General features: G+C 57.6%; 1 protein-coding gene across 2 annotated transcripts in view; it reads left to right on the forward strand.

Annotated features, from left to right (window-relative positions):
* WNT7B (Wnt family member 7B) overlaps positions 1-16,199 on the forward strand; it is a 46,280-nt gene that overhangs the window by 13,354 nt on the left and 16,727 nt on the right. For both annotated transcript variants that reach the window (XM_075552652.1, XM_075552650.1), the window contains exon 2: positions 13,152-13,378. In XM_075552652.1, the coding sequence (XP_075408767.1) occupies positions 13,152-13,378 (227 nt within the window). The remainder of the gene's footprint in view (positions 1-13,151; positions 13,379-16,199) is intronic.

Here is a 16,199-nt window from a genome sequence, read left to right on the forward strand (position 1 = left end):
CCTCGGCCAGGGTAGCAGGGAGGTTCAGGCGCAGCCCAGCCCTGGGGCCCCAGACTCTCAGCCTGGCTAAGTACCAGCAGCTTGCCAAGTTTCTGCCCACCGGTTCTGCCACCCCATTTATCTATCTGTCCTGAATTTTAGGAGGCATCCAGGCCAAGCCAGCCTCCCACCCAGGCTACAGGGCATCCTTGTGTCACCCAGATCAGGGGTACTGAGGCAGAGGCCCAGGCTGGGAGTCTCACTCCAGTTGGCACTAGCTGAATGTGGGTGTCAGGGTCTCCGTGGAAAGTCAAGGTGGAGGTAGGGTCAGGGCAGAGGCCTGGAGAGTCCATCAAGTGTGGGCGCAGCCTAGCCAGGTGGTCCTGTACACGCTTGCCCCCAGCTGCCTCCTGGGAGCCTGACACTAGTGGGACCTCACCCGCAGGGGGGAAAGGGTCAGAGAGCAGAGGGGGCCAGAGTGGGGTTCCTGGAGGCAGGGGCAGCATGCTGGCCCCTATGGTGCCACCTTGCTGCTGCTGGAGGAGGAGGTGGAGCTGGTCCCTTGGGACTGAGCCGGGGCCCTGCAGACCTCAGGATTCTTTCCCAAGGGGCCAGGGCCAGTGCCCTGAGGTTCTGGGATCACACGACCCTGTCGGGTTCTGATTTACAGATTATGGAGCTTCCTCCACCCACATGTCCTATGCCAGGGCGGTGCTGGGGACCTCGGCGTCGTTTGCCCACTTCCAGCGGCCTCAGCCCTGTCCGGGGCTCCCAGCTCACAGCCTGCTTTCTCCTGGGCACCAGCCTTCTCTCCAGGGTGGGGTCCCTGGGTGCCAGGCAGGAATGCCAACTATGTGGAGAGGGTGCAAGGAAGCCAGTGGGCGCTGGGCCCTTCCTGGGAGTGCTGCAGGCTGCAGGGCTTGGAGCAGCGAGCTGGAAAGGCCTAAGACGTGGTGGGGGGCTGCCAGTGCCCTGAGGAGGCACTGCCCAGGGTGAGGGGGCTGTCTGTCCACCATGCAGGAGGGACAATGAGGCTTAGAGAGATGGGGGCCCACCACACAGCAGGGAAACTAAGGCTCAGAGAGGTCAGGGGGCTGTCTGCCTACCACACATCAGGGAAACTGAGGCTGAGAGAGGTCAGAGGGCTGTCTTCCCACCACATGGGGGAAACTGAGGCTCAGAGAGGCCAGGGGGCTGTCTGCCCAGTGTATAGCAGGGGAATGGGGGCTCAGAGCGGCTGGGGATCAGTGGCTGTGCAGAACTTGAACAGGGAAGGGAGGAAGCTGGACCCCAGGCCTTGTCAGCTGCTCCCTCTCCAACCTCCTCCTGGGACACCCGCCTCCCTCCCACTCACACATCCTCTCTGCGTCTCCCAGCCAGGCTTGGGGTGGTGTGCTGCAAGGTGGGGCTCCTTGTGACGAGTGCTGTGGGGAGGGGCAGGGCGGGACCCCTCCTGCTGATGGTGTTTGGGGCTGTGTTGGGCAGGTGAGGTGGGTGATAGACCAGCTTCTGGGTGGGCTGTGAGGGGTCTGGCTCTGCTCACATGGGTTCCCACCTGGCCCAGGCCCTTTCTGCCAGGTGAGCCGAGGGAGGGGCTGTTTGCCAAAGGACAGTGACTGTGCTCTATGTTCAGTTGAGGAAACGGAGCCTCACAACACCCCCTGGTGGTTGCTGAGGTCTGGGATGGACCCCCGGGGCCCAGAGTGCAGCAGAGGGGAAATGGGAGTTGGGGGACCAGAGAGACAGATGGTCTGAGCCGTTACAGCCTGTGTCTGGGCCTCTTCCAGCTCTGAGCTTCTGCTCCTTTCCGTGCCTTCCCTTCCACTAATGGGGCCACAGGGTTCCCAGCTCTGGCAGGTGACATGTCCTCTTAGGCCATCAATGAGCCCAGAGCAGTGCCCAGGCGACGGGGCAGTGGACACTGTGGGGTTGAGGGGCATGTGCTCAGTCCTAGGGAGGGGAGCTTTGGACACTCTGCAGCCACTGAGGCTCAGGGTGGGTGTGTTCTGCCAAGTGGCCCCAGGCTGGGAAGACGACCTCCCCATTGAATGGGCAGGCACTGGGAGGCCACCACCAACTCCTGCCCCATGCTGAGCCTTCCCAGAGCCCTGCTCGGCCCATCTGTGGCTAGAAGGTTCCAGACCCAGACCCTGCTCACCTACAGGAGCGTCCCGTGGCCTGGGCTGGGCGTGGGGGCTAGCTGCTGCCCTCCAGCTATTTGCAGACTTACTTCTGGGCTGAGTGGACCCAAGCCTGCCTCCTTGGCCAGTTGCAGGTAATGGGAACATTCTTCAGATAGTTTGCCCGAGGACCACATTGAGAGGGAAGAATCACAGAGCACCCTAGGCCGGCAGCGTGGGCAGCTGGGCCAGGGCCAGCCTAGGGCTGGGTGGAGGCCTGTCCTCACTTCCTGGAGTGCTTGGGTATCCCTGGGGCTGGGGAACCCACGGTCCCCTCCGGTGGAAGGACTCATGTTCAGGACCACTTCAGGGCCTGACTGGGTGCCAGTTAAAGTTGGGGTGTCTGAAGTTAACGGGGCAGACCCTTTCTCCAAAGGAAATGCACTGGGGGGTCCAGTACAGTCTGGGGTTCCCAGGCACTGGAGGGTCTGCAGTGGACAGGCGCAACCCTCCGGAGGACTAGGAGAAAGGGTGGCAGGAAGGAGCCCCAGCAGGGCCAGGCGCCGACAGAGAGTCGGGCGACATGGGCAGAGAGGGCTGCTGGGATGTGGGGGGTGCTGACTGGTCATCTGGGATGGGCAGAGAATGGAGTGAGAACTCAGCAGCCCCTTTAAGGAGAAGCCCGAGAGGGGGACCTAGCTCCCAGAGACCCTTCGGCTGGTTCTGCCTGACTGCGCGTGGACAGCTCAGAGAAACTGTCCCAGCACTGCCGCCAGCATTCCTCATGCCAGCTCCTGGCTCCAGGTGAAGGGCTGGGATGTCCATGTCCTTCTGAGCTCCAGTTCCAGAAGGTTCTTGGTTGCTTCCCTCTCCCCACATGGAGCCCTGGTGTTCTTTGATGGAGAGGCAGCTGCTCTGGCCCAAGATCCTAGGGGTGGAGGGGTACTGTCCTGGTGCCCCGGTCCCAGGAGGGTCCAGAGGTGGGCAGGGTGGGCCGAGCAGAACCATTGTACCCAGGCTGTAGTTTGTGGGGGCCAGTCATTGGGAGATTTGTGGTTTGGAGACTTGGCTGCTGAGGGGAGGTGTCCGGCTCCTGTGGCCCTGGGGACATGAGGCCACAGCGTGGGCATCGTTTAAGGTCTGCGGACAGAAGCAGGCACTCCAGCGGCGTGCTGTTGAAGCGGCTCTGTCACTGCCCCTGTTGTGTGGAGCCGATGATGATGATGACACAGGGCATTTCAGGCTTGTCCTCCCAGGGAGAGGGTCAATGCCCTGTGGAGAGGGACTTTGGGGTACCTTCGGACCTGCTGTCCCCATCGCCCTGGCATCTCCAGCACACGCTTGAGTCCAAGCCTTCCTTGGACAACCAATGTCTCCAACTTTATGTCATGTGTGGATAATGTTTTTATTGACCTGAGAATCAGGGGTGCTAGGACAGGGCCTGATGTCCTGCCAACAAACGCACACGGGTTCTATCCCAGACTCCACTTTTTCTTATTGCAGATGTCAGTGTCTCCCAAAGGTTCTCTCCCCAACTCTGAGTTGTGTCCTGCATCCAACTCATCCTCTGTCCATTTAGTCTTCTATCCATCCATCCATCCATCCATCCATCCATCCATCCATCCATCCATCCATCCATCCATCCAGTCATCCATCAGTTCATATACACACCTGTCCATCCATCCATACATACATCCATCAATCTATATATACACCTGTCCGTTCATCCATCCATCCATCCATCCATCCATCCAGTCATCCATCAGTTCATATACACACCTATCCGTCCATCCATCCATCCATCAATCTATATACACACCTGTCCATCCGTCCATCCGTCCATCCATCCATCCATCCAGTCATCCATCCATCCATCCAGACTTCCATGCATTCATACTTACACAGTCATCCATCCGTCTAGCTAATCATCGTCCATCTATACATATACCTACCCATCTATCCATCTGCCAATCTACTCATCCAGTTATCCATCTGCCCATGTGTCAATCTGTCCATGCATGTAACCGTGCACCCATCCACTCCTCCAGCCCTGAGCACTGTAGCACAGAGCGCAGTGGAGGATCAGCTGGTTCCCCACCAGCCTGGAATCAGTGATGGGTCCAGAGCCAGGAAGCATTGTTTAGTAGCTTCCATAGCTTAGCCTCTGACCTGGGAATTCCCTCCTAGTGGGGTGCAGGTTAGGGCTCCTGTTTCTTCAGAAGCCCCTGGAATAGGCTCGCCCCAACCAATCTTGCACCACCTCTGTCTTCCTGTTCCTTGCTGTTGTTGGGTGCTGTTGAGTCTGTTCTGACCCATAGCGACCCTGCCCACAATGGAAAGAAGCGTTGCCTTTCCGCCGCCATCCTCATAAATGTCCTGCTGTTTGAGTCTATGGCTGTAACCATGGTGCCAATCTGCCTCGTTGAGAGCCTTCCTCTTCCTCCCTTTCGTTGCACCTCTATTTTGTCAAGCATGATGTCCCTGTCCAGGCACTGGTCTCTCCCGATAACATGTCCAAAGCGCGTGAGACCACGTCTCTCCATCCCAGCCTCTACGGAGCATTCTGGATGTCCTCCTTCCAAGACAGCTGGATTTGTTCTTCTGGCCGTCTGTGATGCTTTCAATTCTTCACCGGCACCCCAGGTCAAATGCGTCGAGTCTTCTTCGGTCTTCCTTATTTCCAGTGTTCACACGCCCATGAGGTGACTGAAAATACCATGGCTTGGGCCTGGTGCACTTTAGCTCTCAAAGTAACATCCTTGCTCTTCAGCCCCTGCCAGAGGTCTTGTGCAGCAGATTGACCTCATCCAGTGTGGTGTCTGGTCTCTTGATTGCTGTTTCCATGCACATTTATTGTGTATCCAGGCAAGCACGATGAACTCTTTGGCAATTTCAATCGTTTCCCTGTTTATCCTGATGTGTGTGTGTGTGTTAGGAGGGTGCTGGTTTTCTTTACACTGAGTTGTAATCCAGACTGAAGACTACAATCCTTGATCTTCGTCAGCAAGTGCTTCAATCCCCCTCACTTTAAGCGAGCAAAGTTGTCATCTGCGTATCGCAGGTTGTTAATAAGCCTTCCTCCAACACTGATGCCACATTCTTCCTCGTGTAATTCAGCTTCTCTGATGATTTGCTCAGCATGCAGACGGAGTAACAATGCTGAGAGGACGTCACCGTGACAGGCAGCTTTCTTTATTTTAAACCATGTGGTATTCCCTTGTGTTTGTACAGCTGCCTCTAGAGAGGCTCTCAATCCTCCTAATGCCGCACACGGCCCTTTCATACAGTTTCTCATGATGTGGTGACAACCCCCCCCCAACCATAAAATTACTTTTGTTGCTACTTCATCACTGTAATTTTGCTACTCTTTAAATAAGACAACTCTGTGGAAGGGTTGCCTGACCCCCAAAGGGGTTGCAACCCACAGGTTGAAAACCACTGCTCTCGAGCCATGTACAAGTCCCCCAGGAGCATAAAGAAGCGTTCCGGAATTCCCATTCTTCTCAAGGTGATCCGCAGTTTATTATGGTCCACATAGTTGAATGTCTTTGAATAGTCACTAAAACACAAGTAAGCATCTTTCTGGTATTTTCTGCTTTGAGCCAAGCCCCATCTGACATCAGCAATGATATCCTTTATTCCATGTCCTCTTCTGAATCCACCCTGAGCCTCTGGCAATTCCCCGTCAATGTACTGCTATAATCGTAGATGATCATCAACAACATTTTATTTGCATGTGAGATTGATTGATCATATGGTTCTATAATTTGAGCATTCTGTTGAGTCACCCATCTTTGGAATGGGTACAAACATGGATCTCTCTCCATTCAGTTGGCCAAGTAGCTGTCCTCCAAATTTCCTGGTATAGAGGCATGCGTGCTTGCAGTGCTGCATCAGCTTGTTTGAATATTCCCATTGGTATTCCATCAATCCCCGGAGCCTCGTTTTTTGTTAATGCCTTCAATGTAGCTTGAACTTCTTTCTTTACTCTCACTGGTTCTTGCCCATATGCTACCTCCTGAGAGGTGGAGTGTTGACTAGTTCTTTTTGGGACAGAGACTCTGTGTGTTCTTTCCATTTTCTTTTGATTCTTCGTGCATCAGTCAATATTTTGCCCACAGAATCCTTCAATAGTGCAACTCGAGGCTTGAGTTTTCCCCCCGCTTCTTTCCATTTAAGGCATGGTGAGTGTGACCTTCTTTTGTTGGTCTTCTAGTTCTAGGGAGGCGCACTTTTCTTTATACCTTGTCTTCTCAAGCTGCCCTTTGGTGTTGTCTGTTCAGCTCTTGGACGTCATCATTTCTTCCTTTTCCCTGAGCTGCTGTAGATTAAGAGCACGTTTCAGAGTCTCTTCTGACATCCACTTTGATTTTGTTTCCTTGTCTTTTTAAAGACCTTTTGTTTTCTTCATGAATGATGCACTTGATGCTCCTAGGGAGGGTGTTATCTGGGGGAACAAGTGACTTCTCCCCACCCCCACTGAGGGTCAGGGTTGGGCCTTCTCACAAGGAAGGCTTGGTGGACCAGGCACTGCCACTGGACCCTGCCCCATACCCTCTTCCTGAGCTATGTGGGCAAGAGGTGGAATCGCTTTGGGCCTCCAAGTTTGAACGAATAGGTTGATAATAGTACAGTAGCAATAATAAGACCTTGTGGCATAGCGGTTATGCTTTAGGCTGCTAACCACAAGGTCAGGAGTTTGAAACCATTGGCTAACCCATGGGAGAAAGATGAGGCTTTCTACTCCCATAAAGGGTTACAACCTCAGAAACCCACTGGGGCAGGTCTACCCTGTCCTGTAGGGTTGCTATGAGTCAGGATAGACTTGATAACAGAATGAGAGCCCGCCGCCCCCCACCCCCTGACTTTGAAATAAGCTTGCCGAGGGGACCCCTTGGCTAGAACCCAGTGTACAGCTGCCTCCACCTGGGTGAGAGCCGGCAGCATGGGAGACTGAGTTTAGACTCCAGGGAGTTTCTCAAATGGCTGGGCAGGTTTTGGTGAAACAAAGTAGCCTGAAGGCTGCGCTGGTAGGAGGAGGCCATTGCCAGGCCTGAGCAATGGGGAGCTGGCCCAGAGGGAGAGCTGGGTGAGGGACCCAGCACCTCCAGCACTGGCATCTCCTGGCCACACCCTTCCTGCTGCCCAGGAGCCATGGGAGCAGCTGTTCCCCAGGGCTTGATAGGCCAGGCAGGCTGAAGGACAGCAGGGTGGGCTGGCAGGTGACCCTCAGAGGGTCCGGGCAGGGTATTTTGCTCACAGGGTCTCTGAGAGCCCGAGCTTTGGTCTGGAGCCTGACCAGGCCTGTCCGTGGTGGTTGGCCCAGCCAGCAGGGACCCCTGGAGGGATTTCTGGGAGGTCTCAGCACCAATCCAGGTCAGGTCAGGCCCAGGGGGTGCTCATCTGCCTGCTGTTTGATTTCTCTAGGGATCCTTGGCCATTTTACTGAATCACTGAAGGACCACGTGGGATTTTTGTTCTGCCCTTGCTCAGTCAATCTTGTTTTCAAACAGGTTTTTTGTTTTAATATGTTACTTTAAAATACAGAATTCTGTTTATTCATGTAGGTTATGAAAATGCAGCCTGCCGACCAATTCAGTGATGCTGACGACACCCCAGCGTCACGACACCACTGTCATCCCCCTTTGCAGAGTGGTCCCCCTCATGAACGTTGTTCCCTTGCTCGCTTCTCTAACCTTTGAGTCGCTGTTCGCAGTGTGATCCCGGCATGAACGATAAAGGAAGGGACAACTCCTAGCTGCCCAGTCCATTCTAGCTCACAGCGAGCCCCTAGGACAGAGCAGAACTGCCTCACAGGCCTTCAAGGAAGCAGACAGCCTCGTTTGGTTTCCAAGACTTTAAATCTTTACAGGAGTAGACAGCCTCATCTTTCTCCCTCGGAGCAGCTGCTGGGTTCGAACCATCAACCTTTTCTTTAGCAGCCAAGAGCTTACTATACTATCAGGGCTCCTTTGAGGTCATGCACGTAGATCTTAAAAGATCCCAAGTCAAGCCGATATTGCTACATTTCACTTCTCTGTTGGGGCGCCGTGTCACTGGGGCCCATGTGGCATTCCATGTATAGCTGGGTACAGTTACATGGGTGTGCAACTAAGTCAGCCCTGCTCAGGACACAGACCATCCCAGTGCCCTGGCTGGCTCCCTTGAGCCTCTCCCACCCAAGGGTGTGACTGTGCTGCCCAGCCTCAGAGACGAGCTGGGGGCAGTTCCAGGGTGCCTGGTCCTCTTGTTTGACTTCTTGATGAAAGTATGTGACTTGCCCCTTCTCCTTGCCGGGTTCCACACTGTTGCCTGACGGCTGGCCTCCTGCTGATGTTCCAAGGACAGCCACCCTGTGCGTGTGTGTGTGCACACTCATGAGTGTGTATATGTGGGTGGACAGAAACCTTCACATCTTTTGGGTCTAGGGACCCTTAGTGACACCTCCAGCTCACATTGGTGGGTGAAGCCACAGGTGACAGACGGGTGGGTTTCAGAGTTGCCTGACCATAAAGTGGTGGTGCTTTATGGACAATGAGTCCAGGAGGAGGGCGGGGGACCAGCGGGGAGCGGGATTCCAGGTCTGAGACCCCGAGTGTCAAATGAATGAGAGTCAGTACTAAGCCCTCCAAGGAACCCCAGTAGGGCCGGGGGCTAGCCCTGGATGCTTACCGAAACGTTGGCTGTTTGAACCCACTGGCTGTTCCTTGGATGAAAGATGAGGCTGTCTGCTCCTGTGCAGGGGCCGGGGTTACACCCTGACCCATTAACTGCAAGGTCAGCCCTTCAAACCCCCCAGTCACTCCTTGGGAGAAAAATGAGGCTGCCTGGGCTGCTCTCAGCAACTCCCAGGGGTGCCCCATGTCCGGAATCAAGTGGACGGCAGTGGCTGTGAGGATGGCCAGCCCTGAAGTCCCTGAGTCACTTTCTCCCATGCTCCTCGCAACCCCACGAGGGAGCAGGCCCTTATCATCCCACATAGCAGATGAGGAAGCTGAGGTGCAGAGAGGCTCAGAAATGTGCTGAGGTCACATGGCAGGCAAGAGCCATGGCCAGAGTCCCAGCCACGCCCGGGCCCCTCACACGGTCGCATGGGGCTGCAGGCGGGCAATCTAGAACCAGGCTGGAGCTAAAGCGAAGGGGTGGGACTGTGCCAGCCAGTGGTGGTGGTTAGAGGAACTGGGGTATTCTTGTCCCTGGAGGTCCACTATTGCCTCTTGGGGGCTGTTCTGCAGGCACAGAGATCTCTGCAGCCCCCAGAGGCAGCTCCCTCCTCCCACAGCGCCAGGATACAAGACGGGAAGAATGGCGTCTCTGGGCACCCGCCTCCCCTTGCTGCTCTCCATCCTCACTGTCCTCCAGCCTTAGTGGAGTGGCTGGTCTGCAGGGCTCCTCCCCACATCCAGCGGGGTAGAGGGCGGTTGTCAGACCCCCACTTGGTGCCCCACCTAACCCCTCACAGTGTCCTCAGGTATCTGAACAGTACAGAGAGGTGAGCCCACAGGTCACTCAGAGACCCTGGCCTTTCCGGGACCCTGGTGGACAGCAGGGGATAGGCGGCCAGCCACAGAGGGGTGAGACCTGGTGGGGCATCCTGCTGAGGCTATCTGTCCCATGGGTCACCCCAGAACTGCTAGTTATTCCCGGCTGCCCCCTCCATCCACTGACGCTTCCATCAGCACAGTGCCAATAGTAGGCAGTCCTGACAGATTTTCACTTTGGACCCACTCCCACGCTTCACCGATGCAGGCCAGTCCCCGAGGCCCCCAGCTGCACTGCAGAGGAGCTGGGGACCGCTCCTGGGACATGGAAGGCATCAGAGTGGATGCTCACATGGCAGGTGGGGGTCCCCCCACAGGCGTGGTCCACAAGCCTGGTCCCTTTGGGCTTCCCTGGTGTGCAGAGTCCGTGTGATGCCCTGGCCCCTATGTTAGAAATGGCAGTGAAATACATACCACATGGGAGGAAGGGCCGCTTAGGTGCTTGGTGCTTTCCTGGTGTTCCACTCCCACCATCAATAGCTCACTCCAGAACGTTCTCATCGCCCCAGCTGGAATTCCCAGGCCCATTAGCAAACCCTCTTGTTGCCTCGTCCGCCCCGGCGTCCTCTCTCTGGTCTAGACACTGTGTAGAAAGAAGTGGAATCGTCCAGTTCCTCTCCGCACCCCTGGACTTCACACAGCGTGACTTTATTCCTCCTTACGGCTGAATAATACTCTGCTCTGTTCCCCTCCCCTCTGCTGATGGACACCTGGGCCCTTGCCACCTGTTGGCGATTGCAGACTACGGCCATCTGGGCACAGGGTTGGGGTTCAACATCTGGCTCCCATGCTTTGGGAGTCTATACCTAGGTGTGGGGTTGCTGGGTCGGTCCCACCGGAAACATGCTCTCTGCCATCGAGTGGAGTCTGACTCACAGCGCCCTACAGGACAGGGTGGAACTGCCCCTGGGGGTTTCTGAGACTCAGCCTTTATGGAAGTAGAGAGCCTGCTCTTTCTCCCAAGGCGACTGCTCACCTTGCAGTGGGCAGCCCGACATGTACCCCAGGACCCAAACACAATGCCGTCAGGCAGAGCCAATGCCGACTCCCTGCGCCCCTACAGGACAGGGTGGAACTACCCCTGGGGGTTTCTGAGACCGTAACTCTGTATTGGAGTGGGAAGCGCTGTCCTCTTCAGTGGCCGGTGGTCTTGAACAGCTGAGCTTGAAGTTATCAGCCCAACCCACAATAACCCACGAGGCCACCAGGGCCCTCGTAACCCTCTACAGGAGCTTGGAAAAGTTCCAGGAAAATGGGATTTAAAGCTAATGGAACGCTCCCATTCTGAATGCCCGGGAGCCCCCTTGTATGTCCATCCTGCATTAGCTTTGGGTAAGTGTGTGTGGGGGTGGGCGTGCAAACTGCTATGCTGTGTTTGCCGGGACCATTTGATGCCCCCACCAGCCACGGGCGGGGCGTGGGTCCCGGTTGTCCCACGCCCTGGGCTTTTCTCTGGATGGCCGCCATCCCTGGGTGTGAAGCAGTGTCTTCCTGTGGTTTGGACGTGTTGCTCCCTAATCGCTAATGACACGGGTGGTTTTCTCCTGTGCGGTTGGCCACTCGCATGTTTTCTTTGGAGCGCCGTCTCCACAGGTCCTCTGGCCCGGTTTTAATTGGACGGCACGCCTGTCTCTCCTTGCATCATCAGGGTTTGGGTAGACACCATTCTGGAGGGGGTTACATTTGTGCAGTCACTAGGCCGGCCCACAGCTACGCCCGGCCAGCCTCGGACGGCCCACCACGCTCGGGCCCGGCACGGTCCGGCCAGACACTGGGCCTCGGAATATCAGCTGGACGCTGGTGGAGTGAGTACGATCCTGGGGACAAGGGGGTGTGCGCCTCCTCAGTGCCAGGCCTGAGCTGCTAGAAGGGTGAACACCGAGGGGCTTCTACCGGGATCTGTGAGGGGGAGGGGGGTTTGCTGGCTGAAACCAAGGCCCAAGGCTGTCTTGGGCAGAGGCAGGACAAGGTGGGGAAGAGGCAACAAGGTGGCCAGAGGCCGACCCTTTAGCCTGCCGGCTGTGGGAGCAGCCTTAGACGAGGAGGGTTTTGAGTGAGGAGGGAGTTGGCCAGGCTGGGGTGTTGCCTGCCTGGAGATGGAGACCAGGCTAGCAGTCCCCTGAGGTCCCTAGGGCCAGGCCCCAGCAGGTGTGTGACAGTGCAGACTGGGAGGTGAGCTGGGCACCCACAGCCGGGCGGCCTGCAGGTTCCCATCCATCTCAGATCCCTTGCCGGTTTTCCAAGGGTCTAAGGTTACTTGGGGCTGAATTCCCCAGATTCCAGCTCACTCCCAGCCCCACCCGCCCAGATGCGCTTCCTCCAGGCCAGACTAGGGCGGGCGGGCCCATTGTGCCCGTGGGAGCCCCAAGGGTCCAGCAGATTAGGGGGTGTGGGAGGGCGGCCAGTGGGCGGTCTGGGGATTGGGTGTCGGGTACAGCACGTGCTGTGGGCTCCGACCACATGGGGATTTTTCCAGCTGGCTAGGCCTGGCTGCCCGGAAAAACACCTACTGCTTCTCTTGACCGGGGTGGGGGCAGCCCGGGCTGCCCAGAGAGTCCAACAGATACGCAGGGAGCAGGCCGAAGGCTGACTCACCACCCACAGCACCTCTGCACACACGACACTGTCAGGCACCGTCCGGCCAGTCCCCTGCCACTCATGATCCCTCAAGACTTGCAAATCCACACGCTTGCGACCTTGTGGGACTTGTGCCCTGTGACCATGAAACTCGAGTTCCCATGAGATTGGCGATGCCATGGGCCTTGCTAGATTCCACCAGCTGTGGAGAGCTGGGTGTGAACCATGAGGCGCCCATCTCATTTTCTTGGCTGTCATATTTCGGGGTGCCGGCCTCCTGCTCTCTTCTTCCAAGGTGCCGTAGTTATCGTTAGGTGCCGTCCGCTCGGTTCTGATGCGCAGCCGGGCAATTGGTCTCCTTTCTGAGCCCGTTGCTGCAGTCACTGTGTTCGTCCATCTTGTGACAGGTCCTCCTCGTTTGCACTGACGTTCTGTTTTACCGAGCCCCAGGCGCTTCTCCAGGGACGGGGTTCCCCTGCCGACGGGCCCGAAGTCCCACATCCTGTGTCCAAACTCTGTGAGACAAAGGCTCGTCATGCATCTGCGCTTGCTTCTGCCAAGACAGATCACTTCGTCGTTGGAGCAGTCCACGGCACTTTCAGTGGTCTTGTCCAGCGCCACGATTCCCCGTCAGTGTCCCACTCTCACGTGCAGATGAGGCGATTGACAATGTCATGGCTCGGGTCAGGCGTACCCGAGTCCTCAAAGGGACATCGACCCTTGAAAGACGTCTCGTGAGCGGTGCATCCTGGGAGCTCCTGACTGCCGCTTCCATGAGCATTCTAGTGACTCAAGGAAAATGGGGCTCTGACGCTGAGGTGGGAGGGTGTGGGTGAGGGTGCGCGTATTTCTAAGCGAGGGGCTCACAGGGCTGAGGGTCGGTTGGGGGGCTCCCGCCAGCCCACCTCACCGCTGCCTCCTGTCCCGCCCGCAGAGCGCTGTCCTCCGTGGTGGCCCTGGGAGCTAACATCATCTGCAACAAGATCCCCGGCTTGGCCCCGCGGCAGCGCGCCATCTGCCAGAGCCGCCCCGAGGCCATCATCGTGGTCGGCGAGGGCGCGCAGATGGGCATCAACGAGTGCCAGCACCAGTTTCGCTTCGCCCGCTGGAACTGCTCCGCGCTGGGCGAGAGGACGGTCTTCGGGCAGGAGCTCCGAGTAGGTAAGGGCGCCTCTGGGCTTCAGGGACCAGCGCCGGGCCCCTGAGAGCCGGGCCGGGTCCGTCACATGGGTGTCCACCAACTGCTCAATGCAGGCCCCTGCTGCCGCGGCCTACCTTCCCAGAGGCTGGCCTGGGTCAGGGGGCCCTGGGTCTGGGTCAGGGTCATCTCGGGGGCTGAGCGGGCTGTGTGTGTGGCGGGCTGGTGGGCCGTGGTGGCGGTGGCAGAAGTGTGCTCGCTGCCACCAGTGTGCAGTGTGCCACCTGTGCTCGCTGGGACACGTAGCCCACCTCCTGACCTCTGTTTCTGTATCCAGATAAGGGGGTGACACTGGTATCTTCGAGGAGCCCTGGTGGTATAGCGGTTACTTGTTGGGCTGCTAACTGCAAGGTCGGCAGTTCGAAACCACCAGCTGCTCAGTGGGAGAAAGATGGGCTTTTTACTCCTGTAAAGAGTGATGCTCATAGAAACCCACAAGGGCAGGGTCCTACAGGGCCGCTGTGAGTCGGCATGGGCACAATGGCAGCGAGTGAGTTGCTGGACAATGTTGTGCCATTGGATGAGGCCAGTCCTGTGCAAGGCCTCTGGATGGGACAGGAGCTACAGTGGGGGCTGCCATGCTGATGTACCTGGAGCTCTGAGGACCACTGAGGCAGTCAGAACTGGGGAGAGGGGGATGGGAGAGAGGCACGGCTGAGAGCCGGAGAGCAGCAGTGGTCAGAGCTGGGGTGATGTAGAGCCCCCCAGAACATGACAGCCTAGTGAGGGGGGCTCCTCTGAGTCCAGTGTATAGGCTGAGAGACTGAGGCTCAGGGAGGGGCTCAAAGAGAAAGTATGACCCTGGAGTCCAGGCTTGGCTTTGAATTCAGCTGTGTGACCCCAGGCAAGGGCTCAGTTTCCTCTTCTATCATGTAAACCAGAACAATAAACATCTGTCCTGGGTGATGCAACATACGGAGGGTGGGGCATCGAGAGGAACCCAGTTTTGGAGAAGGACATCGTGCTCAGTTAAGTCGAGGGTAATTTGTTCTGTTGATACCCAGGGCTCTGTGGCAGAACCAAGTGACACAGCATTGTGCGTCTGGGTGGTCCTAGAGTTACGGGCTAGACCACTCACCCAGAGCAGGGGAGCTCACAGCCCCCCTGAGGTACCGCAGAAGGGAGGCCCAGAGTCTACTTCTGGACGGTCCCAGTGTGGAGCAGGTTTCTTCACACATGGGGTCTACTGAGCAGGGGCTGACAAGTGTGCTCCCTTCCCCTCCCCCGGCAACTGCAGGAGACCCTGAGCACCATCCCATAGCTGATCATCAGGCAGGGACAGTGGACCGTGGTAGGCAGACCCCAGCCCATAGCCCCCATACCTCCCTAAGGTTCCTGAGGGCCAAGGGCCTGGGCTTGGAATCTGAATGGCAGCTGCTGCCCCCCCCCCCATCCAGAGACAGGCTCCACGGGGCTGGAGCGTGGGGGCTGCGGGTGGTGCAGGGGAAAGCCCCAGGGCCCCTTTGTGGTGAGCAGCACGTGGGAGGCACCTGGCACAGCCAGGAGGATGGCACCGCCCCCTCCCTGGGGCCCTGCCACCCAAGTGCAGGGCTCCTCAAGCCAGCTGGGGAGGGTGGGGCCGCCTGCCACCATCTCCTTTGCGGGGAGGACATCCTAGCGGTTGCCCTTCTGCCCGATGCCCACTCCCCTCCCTGGCCCCTTGCCTAGAGATTGTGGCTCAGGGCCGCCCTCACTGCATGGCAGAGAAACTGAGGTTCGGAGACGCAATCTGTGCAGCTGCGTGGGGTTAGGAACCTCCCCATGGCATCCGTGGCTGGTGAGCAGTGAGACTGGACCTTAACTGGGACCCCTGGAGGCAGGTGTGTGGGACAGTAGCTGTGTGAGCCCCTTCCTGAAGTCAGGCCTCAGGCAGGCCCACCAACCCCAGAACGCCCCAGGACTGTCCAACTACCCAGCCCAGAGTGGGTGCTGCTGGGATCCTCCCTAAGCACCCCTCCACCACCCGCTGGAGCTCACAGCCGCCCCCTCTGGAGGATAGGGGCCTGGGGTGCAACCAAGGAGGCCGGGGCTCTGGGGGTCCCCGAGGTCAGGCTGAGCTGGTCTTCCTACTGAATCCGAGTCCCTGGCTCCCTGTCCTCACAGTGCCTGACCCTTGTCTCAGCCTCTGCTTCTGGGAGCCCTCCCTCCTTGCAAAGCCAGACTTGGGGACAGAGCTATTGACACCCTGCCCTTTCACTGCTCCTTCCACTCCTGGCCAGCCATTGGAAGGCCCCACTTCCTGATCCTCATCCCTCAGCCTCCGGACCCTGGAATGCTTGGTGTCCCCTCATCGCCTGGGGGTCTGCTCCTGCCCAAGTTTCCATGACCCACAGACCTGAGGGAACTAAGGCTTCATCCCCTTCTGCCTACTTCTCGGAAGCCATGGTCAGCATGACCCCCCATGGGACACTATGCAGGACACCTCAGCAGCTTGCTCCTTCTATCTCCTGCCAGCTTGACTGCTGGGCTCTCCGCCAGCTGATTGAGCAGAACCTGGTGCCCAGCCACTTCACCCCTCCCCCAACCACACCCCCTAGTTTTTACCCCCAAGCATCTCCCAGCTCCGCCTCATGTCTCAAACTTGCCCACCACCACCGTTCTATAGCTCTGTCCCTTCCTTACAGACCCCTTGCTTCCCCTGCCCGCCACATTCTCCTGTCCCTCTGTCTGTCTTGCCTGAGCTCTTCAAAGCAGGGGGAACTGCTCAGGCTAAACAGCTGTGTCCCTATGTCCAACACCCAACACAGACTTCCTGCCCCCCAGGACCCCAGGGCCCTGGCCGTG

The sequence above is a fragment of the Tenrec ecaudatus genome, chromosome 6 (genome assembly GCF_050624435.1).
Source record: "Tenrec ecaudatus isolate mTenEca1 chromosome 6, mTenEca1.hap1, whole genome shotgun sequence".
In the NCBI taxonomy this organism is placed as follows: domain Eukaryota; kingdom Metazoa; phylum Chordata; class Mammalia; order Afrosoricida; family Tenrecidae; genus Tenrec; species Tenrec ecaudatus.